Source organism: Opisthocomus hoazin, chromosome 1, assembly GCF_030867145.1.
Source record: "Opisthocomus hoazin isolate bOpiHoa1 chromosome 1, bOpiHoa1.hap1, whole genome shotgun sequence".
Classification (NCBI taxonomy): Eukaryota; Metazoa; Chordata; class Aves; order Opisthocomiformes; family Opisthocomidae; genus Opisthocomus; species Opisthocomus hoazin.
This window is the reverse complement of record NC_134414.1, coordinates 132,277,296-132,300,074: the sequence shown is the minus strand read 5'-3', so window position 1 is coordinate 132,300,074 and position 22,779 is coordinate 132,277,296. Positions and strand designations below refer to the sequence as shown.

General features: G+C 41.6%; 1 protein-coding gene across 1 annotated transcript in view; it reads left to right on the top strand.

The window, feature by feature from the left end:
• The window catches only part of DPT (dermatopontin), a 28,236-nt gene extending 7,338 nt beyond the window's left edge, over window positions 1-20,898 (top strand). Inside the window, exons 2-4 of the mRNA XM_009939456.2 lie at window positions 2,758-2,883; window positions 13,981-14,088; window positions 19,506-20,898. Of these exons, the coding sequence (XP_009937758.2) occupies window positions 2,758-2,883; window positions 13,981-14,088; window positions 19,506-19,572 (301 nt within the window). The 3' untranslated portion in view covers window positions 19,573-20,898. The remainder of the gene's footprint in view (window positions 1-2,757; window positions 2,884-13,980; window positions 14,089-19,505) is intronic.
• The last annotated feature ends 1,881 nt before the right edge of the window (window positions 20,899-22,779 follow it).

The window sequence follows — 22,779 nt, the reverse complement described above, 5'->3', positions numbered from 1 at the left end:
TCTACTTGTAGGAAAGAGGCCAACTTAGAAAAGGAAAGAGAAGAAAAGATTTTATATGAGCTGACAAATAAGCACTCCAATTTCTAAGAGCATCTCTTCATTTTTGGAGGAATATCTTGATTTGGCTTGACAATTAGACTTGACAATCAGGGGAAAAAAATCTGTGTTATCTCAAAGCTAAAGAAAAGTACTTCAGCGTCACTATTATCCTTCTTTTGCTGAACCCAATACTGAGGTTGAATAACAGACCGCAAGGCTTTGTGCATATGAGACAGAAGTAGAGAGGGAGAAGTGAACATGAGCTTAAAAGTATATTTCAAATTTTACATTGAATGTTTTTAAAGCAAGATGGCAATTTAATTATAAGACATGACTTATGTCCAGTTATACTCTCCAACTAAGTACTTTTTAAGGCAACTCCAAATACTATTTTTTTTAAACAAACTTTTCAAGAGAAGATAGAATCAGGATCAAAAGTAACCAAATCTTCCTAAAGTTTGCATGTAAATATGAGAGTGCTATGTTAGCTAAATTTTTTTCAATCCACCAAAGAGAGAAGGGTCCATCAGTGACATTTCTCTCAAGATATTGTTCCATCAAAACTAGAGTGTATTAGTAGTGGTGTGAAGAAAATATAAACTGTTGTAGGGGAAAGAGAGAGGGAAAGAGGACAGGACTTCTCAGACTGAATGAGAGCAGGTGGGGAAAGAAAAGGAGAAGGAAGAACCTCCCACAAAGACAAGTATGGGCAGGAATATCAGATGCTGATCGGTGGGAATGGGAAATCGCGGGCAAATGCTGAGGATCTGAGAGGAAGTGTAAAGGCAAAGAAGGAACTAAATGTTCCCATTATTGCACCTATGCAAAAGAGCTAGAATATCTCCCAGGAGGACAAGGACTTGAGCAGTGGAAATGCACATAACTGGGAAGGGGGAGAGGCAGAAGACGACGAAGAAACACAGGTTGGGTTCTACTTCACATGGATTAATGCAGAAAAATGCTCATCTTGCAACAGGTATAACTATTCCCTACATTTCTGTGTATCAATCTTTCTTCCATCAGGATAACACCAATCATCTGCAGCTATCCAACATGTTTACACAGAGTCTTAGCCATATGTTCCCCATGGCCTGTGTGTCAAAAAACAGAGCAACTTCCCATCAAAGTCCTGCTGAAATCCTCTGAATGAAAGCCAAACTGCCTTACTTGGTGTGATACCATAGCAACTCAGAGTCTCCATCATTGCTTAACTCTGAAGGTCCTCGAAAGGGTGTCACAAAGCACAGCAAGCATGTGTGGCCCCAGCAACGTGGGAGATGTGGGGATACAAACAAATGTAAATAATCCCGTCTGAACAACAGAATACAGCAGAAGGGACATACGGAAGAGACCCCTGGTTCAAAGGTAGAAGCTGAAAGTCAGGCAGAAGAATTCATCCCTGCATTGGTCAAAACTGATCAGTTTTTCAGCTTTTACATACAAACACTTGAGCCTTATGCTGTGCAAGCACTAACACCTATGTGCACAAGTGAATGACATTCCAAACACCAAACTCTGCTAGAGGATGTGAGAACTCTAGGCTCATTAAAATAAACTATAGGTCATTAAATGAAACTAGGGTAAATGTTGGGTATTTTTTAATCTTAACGTTATTTCTGAAAGTGTCTTTTGGATATATCGATGTATTTGATTTTATGATATTGCAAGGAAGGTTTGCTACAGCTCTAGGCTGCCCATTTTCCTCGATGAAGGAAAAAGAAAAAAAAAAAGAAAAAGAAAAAGAAAAAGAGAAAAAAAAGAAAGGAAATGCGAGAAATGGAATTCCTGTAATTTTTTCCAACACGGAAACAATAAGGCTAGGAGGGTGCTTGAAAGAATGAGCACTCAACAGCTGAGTTAACGAACTGTCTGTTTTCATGCTCTCCTTGTCTTTAGTCTCCAAGAAGCAAGCTATTCAAACTGATTATCACTTGAATTACTTTGGATATCAGAGTCCAGATGCTTGTAGGGTGCACACAAAGAGAAGTATATATCTGCATGCTTAGAGACCACAGACCAGACCATGTCTATTCTACCTGAAGGCAGTGATTTACCTGTAAGACAGAATTCCCAAGTACACAGAAAGCAAGAAGCAGAAAATTTTTCTATTGAAAATCCAGTCACAGAATTTATGTGAGTCTTACAATTTCATAACATCTCAGTTTTCCTCATGTGATTGTTATCAAATCATGATTTCATCACAAACCTATAATATTTTGAATTAAAAGTGCCTGCTTCTGGAGACAGGTAATAGAAAAACAAACAAAATAAAAGAAATTGCTGAACTTCTCTTATAAAAGAGTTTCTAAGTTTTCTTTTTTGTAGAGAAGCAGTTGAAAAAATTATTCCAGTGAACCCCAAATGCTCAAATACCAACAGTCAAAGATAAAATTATTAATGTATTTTGAAGTCAGTCTCATGACTTGTAAACAGTTGAAAATGTCAATACCAGAAAACCTTCTTGCCTAATTAGCATACTGGAATGATTAAATACTCAAAAACAGTTTAAATGGTTTTAAGTGCAACATAAATGTTAAGACATTATTAGCTAACTACTGCTGCTTTCTTATACAAAATGTTTACTCATACAGAGCTTCTCAATACAAAGCCAAACAGCTTCCACCCTGAATCAAAATTTTTAACGCTGTTTTCAGAAGTGCTTGAAACTATCACAGAACCTAATATCGTGTTTTACTTATGTGTTCTCTTCTTTCTCAGGTATCAAACCTGCTCAAACAATGGGCTGGTGGCTGGTTTCCAGAGTCAGTATTTTCCATCTGTTCTTGACCGTGAATGGCAATTCTACTGCTGCCGCTATAGCCGGAGATGTCCGTATTCATGCTGGTGAGTTCGAGCAGAAACCAAACCTGCTAGCCTCTTTCCCCAGCAGTCCCTATAAATGCCTTCGGCCACTTGGCCCATCAAAAAACTTGTCTGAGAAAAAGTTAACTGTGTTTTGTGGGGCTAATCAAGTTATTTCCAGTCTGGTAACAGGATTCTTGAGGATCCGTGGCTAAGGGAAGAAAATGAGGGCACAGTTAGGCTGACCAGCACAACACAGTAGCTAGCCCAAAATGAACAGGTCTAGGTACCAGCAGCTGCCTGGCTATGCTGGAAACCACAACGGAAGTCTCCAAAGTGGAATGACATCTCAAAGGTGGTGATATAGCTCTCACTATAAACCCAGCACATTTACAGGAGGAGCAGCTCTGCACTATGCAATTGTGCCACCATGACTTACAGGAGTGAACTTACTGCCAGTTATCTCAGAAAAATATCCTCTAGCTGACTACTTCGGATTTTTGTATTTGTAGTGTATACAGCTTGCTCCCATTCTCAAGGCTGTTTGAAGATCAAAGTCAAAATGAGCTATTGATCATAGACGAAACCTAAAGAAAAGGTGGCCTCACCACAACACAGTATCACAACTGATGCTGGCAACCTCACAGAGGCTATGGAAAAGTGAGCTATACATCCCAAGCTTCCCTGTGTCCCCCAGGTGTGGTTTCTGTAAATTGAGATGGAAGCACAGTAGCGGGCTGTGTAGAGAAAGCTCATATTGCTCCTGTCCATTCTGTGTAACAGAACTCATGGTTTCACACTCCAGGGTTATCAGTCTAACTATTCTCACTGATACAACAAATCACCCGTCTGCACTTCAAAAAAAAAAAAAAAAAAAGAAAATAGAGGGGGAAAAATCTGCTTGAATCTTTGTTTCCAGAACTCAGCTTTGAAGTAAACTTCCCACTGAGATGCATACAAACTCTTCACATGCCCGATGGTCTTACTTGTCTGGCTGGCTATCGGCCAAGCACAACGGTAGTGCCTTACTTTGCATCCGTCAGTCTCCTTGCAGCCAGGAGGAAAAGAAACGGGGTTTTATTATTATTTTAAAACATTTTAAATGACAGGAACTCTGTAGCAAAGTCTATGAACATTCTTCTGCCCCCTTTCCAGCCTACACGGCCTACAGATGTTCTCTGCCTGGGGGTTTATTTACATACCTGCCCAGGCTCTTCCCTCTGAGGGAAGCTCGCTCTAATTTTTAAGCAGTTCTTCCAATCTGTCTTACTCCTCTAATCTTGCATGTATTTTCAGAAAGGCAACAGAAATCTTCCCTGACCTCTTTTGCTGTTGACAGTTCTGCTTCCCTCACATGTCGTCTTGACAACTGGGAACAGCTTTGTCTCTGCCTTGCAAATTGGCATTCAGAGCAATGCAAATCCTAATGTAAATGTTTGGGGTTACTGATGCCTTGCATTTCCATCCCAGCTGCGCACAGACTCCTGTACTGCCCTTCTCTTTCCAACGATGACAACACTTCATTTTTTATGCTTGGAAAAGAATGCCTTATGCAGTTCAGCTGCTACTGTCTTTCCACGCAGAAAAGGCAGCATTTCAAAGAAAGGAGAAGCATTTCTGCTTCTAAGCAGGGTAGAAAACCCACGTGCTCACACTCTTACGTGAGAGGAGAGCTGTAAAACCTCTGGGAAGACCTGTCACCTGGCTTATGAAAAGCCTCTGGTGCGTAGTTTGTGATTATGGGTTCACTATAAAACCAATGTGTACTCTGTATTACCAGGCTCAGTCACTCCATCTGGAGCCCAGTTTCTTCTGTTCAAGCTACTGGCCTATCCACACTTCCATAACCACTCTCAGCCTGGACAGTCTCTCGTACTTCTACTTGAGAGCCTTGTTTGACCCTACTCTTGGAAGTGGCTCCTTACAATGTATTTCTTTCAATTTCTTTCAAGCTCATTCTGCCTTGGGAGTCAGCAAGGTAGATACAAGCTCTATCTACATACAGTTATCCAAATTAGTATGCTATGGTCTGGATGGACAGACAACTAGATGGGTGAAAATCTGGTGGTTTAACAGGCTCAGAGGGTAGTGGTTACAGGGCGATACCCTTCCCGAGTGCCCATTATGAGCAGAACGCTGGAACTAATGGTCCACCCTGGGACCTGTCCTGCTTAACATCTTTATCAACTACTTTGAGGAGGCAACAGAGCACACTCTCGCCAAGTTGGCATCTGACACCAAACTGGGGGGATCCACTGATACGCTTGAGGACAGGACTGCTGTTCAGCTTTTCCGCTACAAGCACAGTGAGGACATACAGCAGGTTGACTGGTGAGGCTGTGTAGGCTCCATCCTTGGAGGTTTTCAAGGCTCAACTGAAGAAAGCCCTAAGCAGTCTGGTCTTACCTCATGGCTGACCCTGCTTTGAGCAGGAGGCTGTACCAGAAACCTCTTGAGGTCCCTTTCCACCAGAGTTACCCTACAATCCCAAATAGGAGGACTCCTCTGCTGCAGGGCCCACACCATGCAGCTGAACTATCTCTCTTCTCCAAAACAGTGGTCTCCTGCCTATTGTCTGATGGGAATGGTTTGTCTTCTGTTTTATTCCCTTTACCCTGCTTAGACAGTGTCTGGGAGAGTGCTAGTTGTTACCCTAAGGTATAAAGGACATGAACTGCAATGTGGTAGTGCAAAACCCCATACCTTGGACCCACTTTTACTACTACATATGTGACTTCTCTGAGTTGTTAAACTTGAGTGTACAGCCACTAAAATTCCCATTCCCCTAAGCCCAAGAGGTCTCACCCACAACTTTACTTCCATTGGTATTAGCAAGTTACTGTCACAAAACCTCGTTCACAAATCATACTTCTGGTCTGTGTCTTGTACTTTGCTTAAGATGCATTTGACAGAGAAATTGTGTTTTCCAATCAATCTGCAAAGCAGTTCTGGGCTACCAAGGGTAGGCCCTTGAAGTGTATATGCATATAAGACACAACAAAAATGTGTGTGCATATACAGTATCATTACTTATTACAGTTTCTGCCACAACCTAAAATGGTATTTATTCTGTTTCAGAAAGTAGGTGTCATTAAATTCTCTGTGGAGAAATGGTTGTTAACTGACTCCTATTTCTTTGTTGAAGCAGCTTAATTTCATGCAAAGGTGTCTATTGGTATATGACTATGTGGAAAAGTAATACCAGGAAAATATTTAATGACTGTGGTGCCTTATGGATCATGCATGACACATAGGAAAATCTATATTCAAAGACAATCCATATTGCAGAATTTCTCAGCAGCCTTGAATTTTAATGCGCAATGAATCCTTCATTATGAAACCAAATATGGGCTGAAAGGCATTTTTAAGAAAACTAGCAATAATGAGGCATAACAAAACTCTATGTTTTAAATTCGCTGTCACCTTGGGTATTTGATCCCTTCCTCTTCCAGTCGTCTCTCTACAGGACTCTCTGGCAAATATAAAAGCAGTAAGACAGCTGATCCTTCTGCATGGTTTCTCTAGGCTCTTCTTCTTCAGTACTACATTCCTCCTGAAGTGAGCTGGTTTTCCCTACAATGAACAAAGACAGGTTTGCCCCATGTACATAAGCCACACAAATGATTTGTTAGAATTTTACCTGTTTCTAACAGCTGGAACATTCCTGGGCTTTTTGAGTCCTGCTAATACTTACTGGAATACTTATTTATGACACCATCATGCTGACTGAAATTCACACTTAAACACTTTGCTTAACTTAAGAACATACTCAAAGCCAAACACATGCTTAAGGACTTCACTTGGTAGCATCCATATCCTTTCTCTTAGAGCCCAGCAGTTCTGTTTCACAACTCACCTTCTTACCATTAATTCCCAGTTTACCTGCACAGTGAGCCCTCGCTACAAATAAATACACTGATGTTTTCCAGTCTTACAGTTTTGCACTTGCTATTTTTAATTTTTTTTACAAATACTTTGTTTCCTTCCTCCCCATGCCAAGTATTGTCATGGATTCTGCACATTTTTACCATACTGAAAATAATTAACATTCCTCACAGGAGGCAGAAAAGGTCCCATTATTTTACCTGGCTAGGGAATGCTACCACAGTAAAATATACTGTGTGCTGAATTGAACCATAAACGAAGAAAATCCATCACAGATGTAGAGACAGGACTATTAAGTCATCCCATTAGAGCTCAGATTTTTCTCTTTGCCAGGAAATTGAAAGCTTGACTCCATATTCTCAAAAGCAAACACATGTCAAAGAGCAGCCTCAAGCCTGCACAGACTGTTTATGACTGTTTCCCCTCTCCAAACAACCAACAGTCCAAGTGCCAGAAGGTCTGTCTGGAGCTGTGACTGCTCTCTGTCATGGTGACATTGTCCAGGCAACAACTACATTTTCCAAGAGTTATGAGACTTAAAGAACTTGTTTGTTTTCTTGAGTCAACCTGCCACCAAAGCCATATTGCAACTGACAAGATGCAGGTTTCTCAGAGATTACCAACAGCAGAGATATAAACCCAGGAGGTGAACTCAGAATAGATGTGGTGGAAACATGCACTTCTGGGCAGCTCAGTTCTCCTCCTCTCCTTTTTTTTAAAAAAAAAATATTTAACTGTTTTTTTTTATATCCCAGCAAACACAACCTTACAGTTCAATCTCCAGGACCATCTTCCAGAGACATCTTAGGAGAAACACATTTGCTTAACATTGGAAAGCTGGCTAATGTTATTTCAGACATGTCTTTCTTGAGGAACAGGCATAAGGTGTGCTGAGCTCTGCTGCTCTTTTTATCTGCATTCCACTAGCGCATGTAGGCCTCCAAGAAGAACTGTGGTCCCACTGTGCTGGCCTCGTGGCTCCTCAGCCCTGTGAGAGTTTGTGGTTTTCACTACAACTGAGGGGAAACAGAAGGGCAATGATGTGTCTAGGTGAATCTATGACCTCAGAGCCTGGAGCCTGAACTGATCCCAAAACACATGTGATGTGGACATATGAGAGAACCGCTCAGCTCTAGAGCAGCTCCAGGACACCTCCAGTTCCCTGGCAGCCCAGCAATGTGGGACCTATACTAGGAGCATTAGCATGAATTTCTGTAGACAGTTTACTAAGACCTTCTTTGGCTTTTCAGCATTGTATGCTTTTTAAAAAGGGATGCCTGCTATCTTCCAGCTGAAGGAAGAACTGAACTCAATTAAAAAGCATATAATTCCTATGTTCATTAAATGTAACATGCAGGCTCATGGCTCTTGAAACAAAATTCTCCTTCAGGAGAGACATATTCTTGAAGCACTTGTAAATAACATCTGAAACAGTAAAGCCATTCAGGGGACACTCCTTGTCCTCCAAGGTCAGCAAGTTAATGTCAAAGCTTATGTTCTCCTCTTGAAATGGAACAGCTCCTTCTTTTGGCTGTGGCATTGTTAGAGCAAAAGTTCAGCAGTGAAGAGGAAAATTAAGGTTAATGATGAGCCATTCATCTTGTTAGCACTGTAGTTGCACAAGAAGTGAAAAGTGTAAGGCACTCCAAAACAACATACTAGCAGGGAATAAGTATATGCAACAGCTGGGGCAGGAAGCCCTGAGCCCTACCACTGACTGTCTTAGGTATTTTAAAAGACTCATTTCTTTTGTCTGCTTGATATCCGAAGGCAAGGCATGCCCACAGTTCCCATTTACTTCTCTAAGGAGCGGGCTGTACAATACTTTGTCACTTTGGCGTGACTCGATCTTCTGATCAGTAGAAAATAGACTCATGATAACTATTTCTGAAGTCAATCATTAAAAGAGTGCTAGGGATCACTCTAGATTAGTACAAAACATTCTTCTCAGTGCTAAATGAGTATCTGTGTTTTCTGTTAATCTCTGTCACAGTATTTCTTCTCCATGGAAAATAAAAAACATTACTACTTTCAGACTAAAATAACAAGAGTAATCCTGTTAAAGATTTAATGCCTTTTTACAATATGTTGCCTGCCCTGAGCAAGATTTATAGGATTATAGTATATTCAAAAAACGTGGGCATGGGTGGGGAGATATAAACCAGTCAGAATACAAACCACCCCACATCAACCCTACACCAGCTAAAAACCCCATTATTAAAATACCTTTTTCTGTCAGGTTTTCCTGCTCTCCCCGACACATGCCAAACCATTTATATCCCTTGTCACAAGCTTTTCTTTTCTAGTCTTTAACGTAGAATTACCTGCTTTCTCCTCTCTCAACAATGCCACTAGTGGTCTAAGTGTCTTGCGCCCAAACGTCATACATCTGCTACTAACCTGAAGTGGATTTGCGAAGCTGAAGCAGAATTCCTGTTTTCTGTAGTAATTCTTGCAAATAGATCATACGGATTGAAAAGACTACAACTTGCTAAACATGTCACGTCACTATTTTCTCCCCTGTGAGACCTTCCCCAAATTTAACACCTACGTGCATATCTGGGTTTAGTAAACAATCCTACTAAACGCACCCTGCAAGCCCCTACACAGATGCCCTGCATCCTTGGGTTTTGTTCGGCACCAAATTACTCCGTGCCTAGGTCCTACTATCAGTATAACACAGGTATTCTGACAGCTGCTTTGCAAGCCTCTCTTCTAGGGCTTTCCCTCATGTACCCTCTCAGGCACCACAAACACCACAACTTGGTCCCAGCAGCCTTAGATCACCCCAAACAGCAGCAGCAACTTCTTCTCAGCACTTGGCAATTCCCAAGCTTCTTGCTGTTCCCCTAACCCAGTTTTCTTTGCTAAGAGGTCAATGCCAGAAGTCCCTACAGGGCCCTCACACAGGTTACTGTGGATGGCTCTTTCCAAATGTGTCTTGCTCTTGACTTGGACTGCTTGGGAGTCCAGACTCCCATGGGAAGGGAAACCCTCACCAAATGGGGCAAAAAGTGTGTCTCATTTGTTTCGTGACTCCTCTTGGGTATAAACCATACACTGCCACACAAGGCTCACAAACGTTACTACGTTTGTAAATAAACTACCTGTCTGTAGGGCCCTGGTAGGTGGTTCACAGTCAATACGCAGTTGATATGCATTAGAGAGTAAAACACTTAATATTTTCAGTTAAGCACTTGATAATGAGGTTACACACCAAGCTACAACAAGTGCTGAGGGAACCACTGTCCTGTGCTGGATAGACCACTTTGAGGAGAGCCTTAATGGCAGAGTTAAACAACCTTTCTCCCCTCCATGATGAGAAAACCAAATACTGAATATCCCCATGCATTAAACAGTAGAGCATCTCTCAGGTGCAGATACACTTTGTGCACCTTATCCCCAGGATTCCAAAACCATGGATAATAGGGAAGCGCTGGGTAACACCACAGGGCCCTGCTATATAGACAACCAATTGCACTTCCTTCTAAAGGATACAAGGCAATCCAGATGACCTTGAGGTGCATGGGCTTAAGTGAACAGTTTCATTAACGAGTACAGCAAACATCAAAGAGAACTGAATTAGACAGACAGACCACACAGACCCAGTTGAACTTGACCATTGCTGCCATAGCACTATTTATAATTGTTCTTTCCAGAACAAATGGAGTCAGTAGGCATCTGTCTATGTAACAGTACAAACTTTAGAGCAGCTGAAGTCCCCATTTCATCTACTTTCAATAATTGCATATATTTGAGTTTTGAACATTTCTTAGCGGAGAAGCCTTAAGAGATTGAATGGTAATGTAGAGAAGCTAGTAGAGAGAGACAGGGAGATGACAGCAGGCAGAAAGGAAAGAGAGGGAAGCTAAACAAGGGCTCCCTACTTCATCCATTCACTTCAGAATAACACTGCCTGCTTCTGCGAAAGGTCTGTGAGACCTGTCACTTCTTCAGGAGCTTGTCATCAGATTTACCTTTCAACTGAAAGGCTCATGAAATAAGTTCAAAGAATGGACTCTCAGTTCTGTCTCCGAGTAGAGCTGAAAGCAGTTTTTTAACCTTGTGTTTCGCAGTCTCGTCTGCCCAGCACAGAGAGCTGGTCAAGTTTACAGAATATTTTCCTTGTTGAATGCCAAACAGATGTTATGAAAGACATTTGGTGGAACATATACAAACACACGTCTTAGTGTTTTCTCATAATAATGGCCAAAAAAAGCCCCAAAACCTGGAGGTGACAGGGGAATGCAAAATGAAATCCTGGTCCATAGCTGGTCTTCATGCCACGTTTTAAAAACCTGCTGTGATCCAGGAATCTTTGAAGATGCTCTATCAGACACTCAGGTTACAAATTAGTAAACTAGATATGGGGATTCTCCTCTAGCAGAGGAAGTAGCCACACTATTAAACTTTCTTACCCTCCAAAACAGGCTGTCCACATTCTGACTGTTAGGAATGGTACCTACCATGTGTTAACTCACAAACTGTGTCTTCGAGGTATCTGCTGAGACTGTGCTAGTTGGTCTGGGCTAAAACTGTCCCAGGGATTGTTACATGTCTAGGTAATCAAGATATAGTGCCCAGAAATATTTTCTGGCATTGTTTAATTTACTAGCATAGACATAGCTTCAGTTTCTCTTGGCCTCCAGCTATGGATCCAGAAATACTCTCAAGTTCCCAGATTCAGATCCATGACTTCACTGATGGGAGACTCCGGCATACAAAAAAGTCCTCCTCAAGGCCTTGATTGCTCTGTAAAGAAAATGCATAAAATGCAGACCAGGTAGCAGAGGTCAGGCTTTGTGAAGTATACTCAAGCTCTCATTACAATTCCGGGCATGGAGTGCAGGGCCCTGAAAAAAATGGAGGGCTTTCAGCGAATTGGCTATACCAAAGAACTAACTTACGCTCAGGTTAAGGTCCTTTTAGGGGGACATAAAGATGTATTAGAGATTCAGGTCACAGATTGTCTAGGTAAAAAAGTATTCAAATCTGGGCTGTAAACTGTTTGATGCTGACAAATAAATATATATTTGGGAGCACAAGGGGAGATGTCCTGAACGCAAAATTGATACCACCAGCCTTCAATCAAAGTAACAGATTTGTTGTGGTTTGACAGAAACACATTCAGGTGATGATCTTTGGTCTAGGAAAAACCACCAGGTAACTGGTGAGAAGCCATGAGAAACAGCTTCTTGTAATATTTGTATTTATTCTCTTTGTCTGGGTCAGATCCAGATCCCTTAAAATCCATAGTGGTCTCATTTTGGACTGTCATGGGGGCTGGACTGAAAACTGTGGCTCTAATTATCTGATTTGCAGAGCATAATGATGACTCTACCTATTTACCCATCCTAATGATTGCCAGTGTACATGGTTTCTTCTACATCTCCTAGCCTGCAGCAGCTGCCCGCATGACCTGCGAAATACTGCAGTTCATTTCTTATCAACAGCACAGCACTGCGAAGGCTCTGCAAATCCATGGGCCCTTGGTCAGAGCTCTGACAACAGACACCGTGACCAGGTCTGATCTTCTGCCTCCCAAAATCACTTGGACACGGGTGTTCCTGTGCTACAACGAGTAAATTGTTCGGTGATTGCCATGAGCAAAGGACAGGAGGCACAAAAACAAGATATGTTCAAAGAAGTTGACTGTTGAGACTTATGGACCTTATAAGGCTATGCTTGAGTTTCACAGTCAGTCCCATTTTTCATCTGTCAAGGAATAATGATTTGTTAGGAATGATGTTCCAACTGAATGACATTTTTCTTTCATTTTCAAATGCTGAAAATGACCTGGAATTAAGTCACATGTGCTTTACAAAGAAGATGTAAATGACATGAGAATGGGGTAAACTAAGTGGTCAAAAATACATTTAAAATATACGGAGAGTGGTGGTAATTTCAGAGGATTTTTGTTATAGTAACTAGCTCTAGGAATCACAGAATCACAGAATAGTAGGGGTTGGAAGGGACCTCTGTGGGTCATCTAGTCCAACCCTCCTGCCGAAGCAGGGTCACCTACAGCAGGCTGCACAGTACCTTGTCCAGGCAGAAAGCAGCCTAATATTCCCAAGTCCCTCAGTCTTCAGGTAAACTTTCAGTTGCTGAGTAATCCAACAGTTACTGGTTTTGGTAACCTCAAAGCATCTAATTTTAAAAACTTCAACCCATCCCCAGAGTTTTACTCCTAGTGAGTAAAATATTTAAGCTTGTGCTCAAACCTCATGGATTTAACAAAATGTAAACACATGCATGAGTGCTTGGCTGGGATGTGCTAGGATCACCTTCAAGCATCATTCAAGTACTGCTGCTGGGCTGAATTAAGTCAGAAAAATGGTTGTCAGGATTTCTGTAAAGGCATCTTAACCCAGTTAGTCTCAACAGGAGTTGAGCTGTTCATTTCCATGGGGATAGCATCTCCCTTCCAGGGAACCTGATTCTTCTCTGTGACACTTCGGAGTGAAGCTGACACAACTCCACTAGCAACTCCCACGTAAAATGATGTAATACAGGGAAAGACAGAGTGCCAGGTTTCCATTCCTGAGCTCTAACATAATGTTGACATAAAGTACTGGTCAAGGTCCCAGCCTCTTCCTGTATCTGTTCATTATCCATAAAATGTCTGTAAAACCCAGTACAGTATTACTTGTCTATTTCCCAGGGAAGCAGTAACCATCATTTGATTAATAAGTGCAGACGCACTTTGAGCTTCTTAGATAAAATACACAGCGCAAATATTGTCCAGGCAAATAATTTCACATTATAAATTAGGAGGAAAGTGTAAAGAACAAAGAGGAATGGATTAATTGCTACATTCATTTAATATAATTCATAAACGGACCAATGCTTGTAGCTATTTGACTTGGCAACATCTATAGAACTCTACAGCAGCAAATCAAACAGACTGACAAGAGGCCGGAGCAAATCCCTGCAACAAAGACATAAGTAGTAGACAAGCTTTATGTCCTTGCTCAGGCTGCTTTTATCCCAGAGCTGCAGATGCATATATATAAAATACTCCAGCTTGCTCTTAACAGTTCTAAGCTTACTGAAATTTCTTCAGATAATTACATGAGCTATTTGCGTAGAAGAGAAATGCAGTTTTATAGGTCAGACTGCATCTTGTTACGCTATGAAGAAACAAGAACTTTCAAAGAAATAGGAAAAATCTACTATCTGAGTTGCATTCAGTCAAATGGACTTTTCTATATGATGGTAAATTATTTTATCTTCTTTTTCCTTAATGTAAAGGTTAACAACAGAATATCCGGGACACTATGGAGAAGATATGGACATGATGATGTACACTTACGACCATTACATCCGTGGGGCAACCACAACTTTCTCTGCTGTGGACAGGTTTGCTTTTCATGTGTTTTTTGTCCAGGGTGGTATATCAGGAAAAAGGCATCTTCATGCATAAGGGGATCATCTGCCAAAGTCCGTCTGAGTCACAAAAAATATAGCAATGGTAGGCTTGGCTGAGTCTGAGCTCCACAAAGTGTAACAGATCTTCAGTATTGTTTCTCACCTACCTCTTTAAGCATCTTTTATCTAATGCAGCAAAAACTCAGCCTCGAACGCCCTGTCCTTTCAGGGGATGAAGGACCTGTTTCGGCCCACTGTTCTTTGCAGAGAAGTGGGGAGTCTGCCAGCAGGCAAAGATAAGACCATACAAACCGTAATCAGAATGCTGTAAACTGCCCAGTCCACAGCAACACAATTCTAACAGATTTGAGCCCACACCAGGAATTAAGGCAACGCAGTGCACACTTATCCCTTTCCAGAAAATGCATTCACTACTTTTTCTTGATCAGTCCTGGTCATTACTTGACCAGGCCCTATGAGGCCCTATGACTAGTAAAGTTGTAGTTGGATCTTGATTCTTTCTTCTCGAACTGACCTCTAATACACCAACTGTGAGTTATTTCTTTGCTGATGTTTTTTATCAAACGCCTCAGCCCAGTGTATTAAAGCATTTGTTATCAAACATAGCACAGACAGCAAGGCAAGGTGTGCTGCACTGGCCTATCATTGCCAAGACTAGCTACAGGAGAAGAGTGGAGAGGAGGAGGACTTTGAGAACATCAACATTTCAAGCTGTCTCTAATAACACTCAAAGGAGCCAAGGTGCTTTGGTCACTATGACAATCTCTCAGCTTGCCAGACTTCACTAGGGATCTCCTCAGCCAAAAGATTACCTAAAAGAAGAAGACCTTTCCAGAAATACTAACATACTGTCAGACTGCTGCAGGTCCATAACCGTAATTTTCTGACTGTTTATTAACAAATGGAAGCCATGTCTGCAAATTATCCCTACAAGCGGAAACGTAACCTTCACAGTTAACTGACTCAAAGATATCTGTTTACCCCTTTGGATAGAGACTTCACAAGGAACATCCCTGTTCTGGGTTTTCTCTCTTATATATTCCCCAGTGCTATTCTTAATCCATTTTCCTCACGGCCATGGCATAGAGTAGGGGAGATAATGCAGACAGTGTGCTCGCTTGCAGCTGGATTCCAGCATCCATCGGATGTGGACCAGGATAAAGTCAGGAATCACAAGGACGAGCCTGGAAAACAGAGCAGTTGAGGTAACTGATGCCTCCGAGCAGATTTCTGTCTGTGACTGCTGAAGGCTTGGCACAGCCTTTGGAAGGGGTGCCAGCAGTGGAGCGGGCCAGGAGTGGAGGCAGTATCATGGGGATGTACTTCCGCAGTACAGAACCTCACAGTTTGTGGGACCACAGCACCTGGAAAGGGAAGAAGCCACCAACACCTTTGTGCTACCACTACCCTGACAGCACAGATGACCTGCAACAGTAGCAGGTGAAAACCATAGAGAAAATGTTTTATGAAATGCAATCTAGGAAACTTTTCTGTGCCAATGAACTTTCTGGCCCCCAGCTTCCAGAATGACTAAACCCAACTTGTGTTGTGTCACGTAAAAAGAGAAAAAAATTCCTGCTATGCCAGTTCATAATTCAAATTCACACAGTAACTCTCCTGAGTGGTATACTTGCAAAATTTGGCAAAGTTTGTGATGCTAAATGGTTCTTTGCAGTTTATTGAGGCAGCACAGGAGCTAAAAAGGCTATTCCCAGTCCCAGCCTGCCAACAGCAAGCACATGTGCAGCTTGTCTGCGTAAACGTGCTGTAGATTTTGAGACTGCTTTTCATTTTCAAGCACATTAAACTTGTGTCTGTACTATTTAGCCCGTGACGGGCAAAGTTCTTGAGCTAATGAGAGGCACAAAAAAAGCCTTTGAAGGTATTTTAGTTTAAACTTTCCTAATCACTTCAAACAGTTAGGTATTTTTAGACTCTCTGAATAAACTTGCAGAAATCATATCCTCCCTTCCTACTCCCCAAGACGTTGCATCACTGGGGCCACTGCTGATGTACAGATATTTGAGAGAGCACGTGGTGCCTCTAGCAAAAGCTGTAGAAAACTTAGAAAGGTGGCATCCTCACCTCCTCTTCTGTAATCACTCTCTGTGAGTTTCCATGCCTGTGTATCAGGAATGAATGAAGGAGTTGCTGTTCATCATCAGAAGTTTTAAGTGCTCATCAGTGAACAGATTTAAGAAGTGGTTAATATTTACATTTTTCAGTCCCATTTTAAATGTTTCAAAAGGAGAAAACAATTGTCTGCAAAGCAAGACAAAAGCAGCTGGAAAGAATCAGCAAAGGCTTGAAGTATCTCTGGGAGCACATTTGGGAGCGTGGTGGTAATGCTGATGCAGACAGGATGACCGATGGACATAAGTAAAGGAACATTTGCAGGGAAAGGCATTATCTTGTGTTAGACAGACTGATACACTCAAGTTACAGAGATGGACATGGGGTACGTGAAGCAGGTTGTAAACAGCTGCAGCTGCCCACATAGACATGCACATTGCAAACCCTTGGCAAAATAGCTTCCAAAATAAATAAACAAACCACACACACAAAAATCAAAAATCAAAATAGCTTCAAAATAGCTTCAGTCTGAGCTCTGAAACATGCTAAGTGGTGATGGCATGGCTCCCTCATGGAAGACCATTCACAACCCCATAGCTTGGACAGGGAGATGGGGATTACAAGACATGCTTGGTAGGTGCCACAGCTTGCCCTTCTCTGCATAGTATAAAAACAGCACATGCAGACTGTCATAAGCTCATTTCTTGTAAAAAACTGTTCTCTGCTCCGTTTATTTATGTGATCTGAATAGCTAGTAATTTCTTAAATTCTCAGACATCACCTCTGAAAGATAAATCAACACCCAGATACGCCAGCAGTAAGTACATTTGAAATGCCTGGGCAAGCTGGACATCTAGTGAGCTCAGCTGAGTTAAATTATAGCGTATTTTAGGTCCCTAATAACTTTCATATGACCAAAGAAAGAGGATTTTGTCAAATACAATATGAATAGGAATTCATAGAATTTTTTAACTGAATTGGAAACAGATTATTCAGCAATATTTGGAGATAAATGATATTTTCCCTATAAGCATCAAAAATTCAAATCTGACAGCACATGTCAGCTGGAGAGTAAAAGTGACAATTCAATATCGACTCCCCAAGCCAAGGAAAATGCATGAAATCAGCAGCTTGGGGGGGACATATAAAGTGATGTCAAGGATCTGCAAAGGCAAATTCGTATATATTCTACAATATGCCACACAGGGCAATTCTTGACGGGATCTGCACCCCCACTGGAAAACCTGTAGGTGATCTACAAATTGAAATAGGCTGATAACTATTGAATTCAACACACAGCACCAATGGTACAAAGTTATGGCCTACATCCTGAAAAGCTGGACATATACACTTAACTTCAAACGCAAGTAATGCAAAAAAAGATAAATTAAGACACTAAATGCACAAACTATCAGCCATCAACCATGTGCATATATGCTAAAGTGTCTGCAAGTTCAGGATTGAATTACAACTGCAGAAATAATTCTGTTCTAATAGTTTAAAGCATGTTATTAATTCAGGTAACTAAAATACATATATTTTCAAGAACTTGACTTTTAACTTTACAAAATCCGTTTTCAGAAAAAATGACTTGACCTCAGCTTCTGAGCTAAAAGTGTCTCTGACAACAGGTGCTAGTTTAGGAGACCTTAATTTTGACCCATATGGTCCTGTTAATCCATGAGTCATCTTTTTTTTGGTTTTTTTGGTCTCTCTGGGTAGCTAAATGACCAAAAGAGTAATAGCTATCTTTGAAAAGCACGCACGTAGTCCCAGTGAGGACTTCCTAAAATAAATCTAAAAACAAATCTTGCATTTCATCAACCTTTGCTAACAGTTTTATTAGGCAATTATGATGAAAAACCACCTAGGAATCTAGGAAAGACCTAAAGAAAACCTAAAATCAACACTACATAACTAAACACAGACTTGCTGATGAGTATGAGACAGACCCAGTTCCAAACAACACTCAGCATAAACTGGTGAAGGAACATAGTAAATTTCCCATTAAAAAATCTCAGTTAATATAAGCTGAAATGAGATGCTTTACACCTACACAGAGCTTAAGAGTCAAATTAATCTTATTCCAGGATAGAGTCACCCAGTCAATGAAACCATAGAAGAGCAGTTAATACCAAAACCTGGGCTCAGGGGTCTCAGCACCTCCCTAAGCAGCAGCAGGTTCTGCACCAGTTTCCTCACTGTTTGGATTGGCTGCCAGAAAACCAGGACTGTGCAGCAGTCTTGTAAAGCATGCTCCCATTGAACCACTCCAGCAGCATTATCTGTCCCATGCCTCAGGTTTAGGAGATAACTATTAGTAGAATCCAAACATTCAGAAACCTCTCAGAGTACTACCCATTACCAATTTAAACAGTGGCTGCCACCTGCAAGGACTGCACTTTCAATCTAAACTCCTGTTAGCCAGTGCCAAGCAGCCTAAATTGAACATTTACTCCACAACAGGACAGTATTTGATCCTCTGAACTCATGCCTTTTTGTCAAGGGAAAATTTAACACGCAATAAGCTAAGGTGGAAATTTGCAGCCTGTTGCAGCTATTGGACACTAAATCACTGGCCTCCATCATTGAATCCTGCTGCTCCACCCATGCTTCTTACTAAAAATTGTTAGTAGGTATCGTATCACTCTCCTGAGAGGGAATACAGACATCCAGTTATTCACAAACCAGGAAGAACATAAACTCCCCTTACACTCATAAACGTTACTCTGCCTCACACATGACTTGTGGAGATCAAGGATGAGAAGTGAATTTGATTTCTCTCACTATCGATTTCTTCACATCTTTAATAAAGGACACTAGCTAGAAGACCTAGTAGTGGATAGGAAAAAAAATAAAAGTGAATTTTGCTGTGTGGATAACTCCCCACTTAGAAATAGCTTGAAAATCACCCACGTATTTTACTTGGTAGACATTCCTGAGAAATATATCACATGACAATAACTTTTGACAGAGCCATTCTTTTCCTCTTGGTCACCAATTTCAAGTCAATTTAGGCAATTTAGGATTGATCACCATCAAGGGTCATCGTCTTCTGAAGGATACTCAGAGACCTAACTATTCAGAGAGATGATTTTCTTGCCTTGTAAGGGAGTCTGAAGGAATTATAACTATCAGAGGTATTTTATCTCCTTCCAGCCCATAAAAACACAAAGCACTCAGAGGAAATTCAGCTAGTGGCAGACAGATGGTTTTGTTGCCACAATAACTGGTACAAAGTTATTCTTACTTGTATAGTCTTATCCTCTGTGGTTCTGGCTCACTAATATCTCTCTCATCTCTCTTCCATGCAGGGATCGTCAGTGGAAATTCATTGTCTGCAGGATGACAGAGTATGACTGCCCATTTCAAAATGTTTAAAAAGATCGATTGTACCCAACTTGGAAAGCTTGGGGACGGACAGGGTGGGATGAGGGTCAGTGATTACGGGAGAAGGGCAGTTAGGCTCACAAAAACAGTACCAAGACTCATCAGCTGTCTGCTGAAGATACAATTCTTTCACTCTGGAGCTCTTAAATAAAGTGCCAGCCCGCGTGCTTGCAACAGCGATTTTGGAGGATTCCTTCAAGCTGCACTGGCAGTTGTATCCCCCAATTAAACTGCTTATGAGATACACGTGTATGATACACAAGTCTATGCCATATCCAGTTACCTTTTCATATATACTTATAGTGATTCTGAACACATACAACTTTCTTTCACATAGCAACTTTGTATAAATTGCTTCCCAGCACAGTCACTCCAAATGAGGTGGAAACATACTATAAGCTTTCCAACATCCACTAGACTTTCCTGTCTCTACTTGCACTTGGAACCAACCCAGTGATCCCTACCAGCTTCTGAGCATTTAGTGGCTGAAAGTGTGCTGAAAGTGGCATCAGGAGGTCTCTGAGGTCCAGCATCTGGCGTTACCCACTACAGCCCTCAGCATAGATCCATTGCAACAAAGGTCTGCCTGCACAGGGGAATTCCGGGTATTTACAACACTGGAAGATATCAATACCTGATTAAAATGAGAGTCTATCCATCAATAAAAACAGAAGTCTAACCTAGCTTTACTGAGAGCCTCTTTTATATTGTCTTCAAAGTCTCTAATGACATGACTAGCCAGGAGCTCTGCTCTGGGCAAACCCAGGAGTAGGTCAGGCCGCTCACACTCTCAGTAAATATGTATACTGCGCTTGTCAGGAGTCTACTTTTCAGGTGGATTGGGTTTCCACTATGGGTGCCTGCATAACTTCCATCTGCCCTTGGTAATATATTCTTGGCTTAGAATAGATAAATAAAGCTAATGACTTCGGTGACCTCGGTTCCTTGAACTTGCAGATCTCATTCCCTGTGAAGGATAAGCTGACCATGTTTCAAGACTGCACAGCACTTGTGCAGCTGTAATTCACAAGACTATTGATCTCTTCCAAGAAGATTTGGGGTAGGATTTTTGGTCTTGAACAAACCAGAATTTAGGGCTCAGTTTTTAAGCTGATGAAGTCAATGGTAAACTTAGCAGTGGCTTTGGCAGTGTTGGCTCAAGGGCCACGATGACCCTGTGTACCAATTCAAGGTTGTAGAGCTTCACAGGCAGCCATGGTGTCAGACAGTCAGTTTCCATGTTCCAAGCATTTTTAACATATTTACTAGCATACCCTCAAGTGTGAGCATTAAAACTACACTTGTCCAATAAAAGAATAGTAGGTTTTGCATTGCTGTAACCTTGTTCTTCCTTGATTTTACTTACACTAGCTGATTAATTTGCACGCAAAGAAACTCTGTATCATTCATATGATATCATTCATATCAGAGACCATGATGGTGATTAAGGAGTTTTCTGTGAGAGCCTGTTGCTGAGACATGTAAGTAGCAGTGAGGAAGAGAAATCGAGGCCTAGGGAAGCTGGAGAAGCTCATTAGCTGACACTGCTAGACAGGCTAAGAAAGCCAAGCGAGCTCCAAACAGGAGAGTACCAGAGGAGAAGGCACTTATACCAGGGAGTTGATGGAAAGGCCAGGCACTATAATTAGGCACAGAAGGATCATCTCTGGGAACCCCTGGTCTAGATGGACATCCATCTCCCACACAAATTTATGCTGACTACTCAAGCTGCTCTCAGTTCTGTGTGCACACCACGGGCTCATGGAGGCCTCTGAGTGGACAGTGCAATATCAGCTTAAGCTGATGTAGATCCACAGTGCCATGGAAAGGAACAGTTCTGCTTTCTTGTCCACTGGAACTGCAGTGGTATATTGTCCCATATGCCACCTTTTTCCCTCATCGCTGTCCCAGTCACTCCCTTCCACCCATGCTCTATTCCCAGCTCCACCCTAGCAGTGCATCTGTGTAGGATACATTTCACAGGACTCCTCTTCAGAAAGTTAAGTAATTCTCAGATGAAGAAAGGCGTGGGTGGGAAGGAGAATGTACCTTCAGGGAAGGCAGAAATGGGATGAGGACAAAAAAAAACCCAAAAAGCAGAACCGAGGCAGAGAAAGAGTGGTTCCTATGAAGTCCTAGGACAGCTAGTAAGCAAAGCTAGGAACTGAAGTTAGTTTTTATTTAAGTTTTTGTCTAAGTTGCAGCATCCACTTCTAATGTGTAGGTAATCTTGGCATGTGGGAAGACATTGCTGCAAAGCTGATACATTTCCAGCCCAAATTCCTCAGCACAGAGCAAGGCAATGACGAGCCTGCCCTGCAAAAGTTTGCTGGCTTCCAAACCTGATCAAGCCTGCTTTGACTTGCCTGAAGTCATTCTGGAAAAGAGAGCCTTTCAACCTGTTTTGGACACCTTACCGAACCTGAATCACCTTTCACTCATGCTAGGACAAACCAGATGCCATTGCAGGGAAACAGACAGAGTTGTGCCTATTCAGACCAAGTGCAACTGAGCGCAGATGCCGGGTATGGGGAGCCACAGCACTTCTTCATTCTCATGTGTTCCATGGTGCAGAAGCACCCCGCCTACACTTGTACTATACAGAGTAAAAGTCACCCTAGATCTGAGAGCTAACACAGAGCCTATGCATCACTGAACTCCCATATAGGCCTGACATTTTAAATGAACCCTTATTTTTTAATAAATAAAACATCAGGAAAAAAAGTCTTATTTATTTAATAAATAACAACAGTATGGATTGAATTCAAACATCTGAGAGAGAAGCACTCTTTTGTAAATGCTGAGCTTTGCCCTAGTCATGCTACAAGGGCTGCAGATGGCATACTGTCAGTGTTGTCAGTGATTTTTTTAGATAAACTAGGGCAGGGTAATCTTGCATTCACAAAGGGAAATGCAGCAAACTTCAACAAACAAGAAGAATCTTTAGAGCTTTTCTAACTCTAAATAAAAAATGTAAAGAAGAAAAAGTGGGGTGGGCTAGTTGGGGAAGAGAAATACCAACACCAACTCCCTTTGTGGGTCTCCTTTAACCTGGAACTCAGTGAAGGCTGATGCTAAACCAAACCCACAACCTCCATTTGATCCACTTCTCTTGAAGAGAGGTTTGAATAAGAGAACAGCATAAGTCATTGGGGAAAACACAGCCAATTCTATCAACCTCAAACAGTCAAAGAAGAG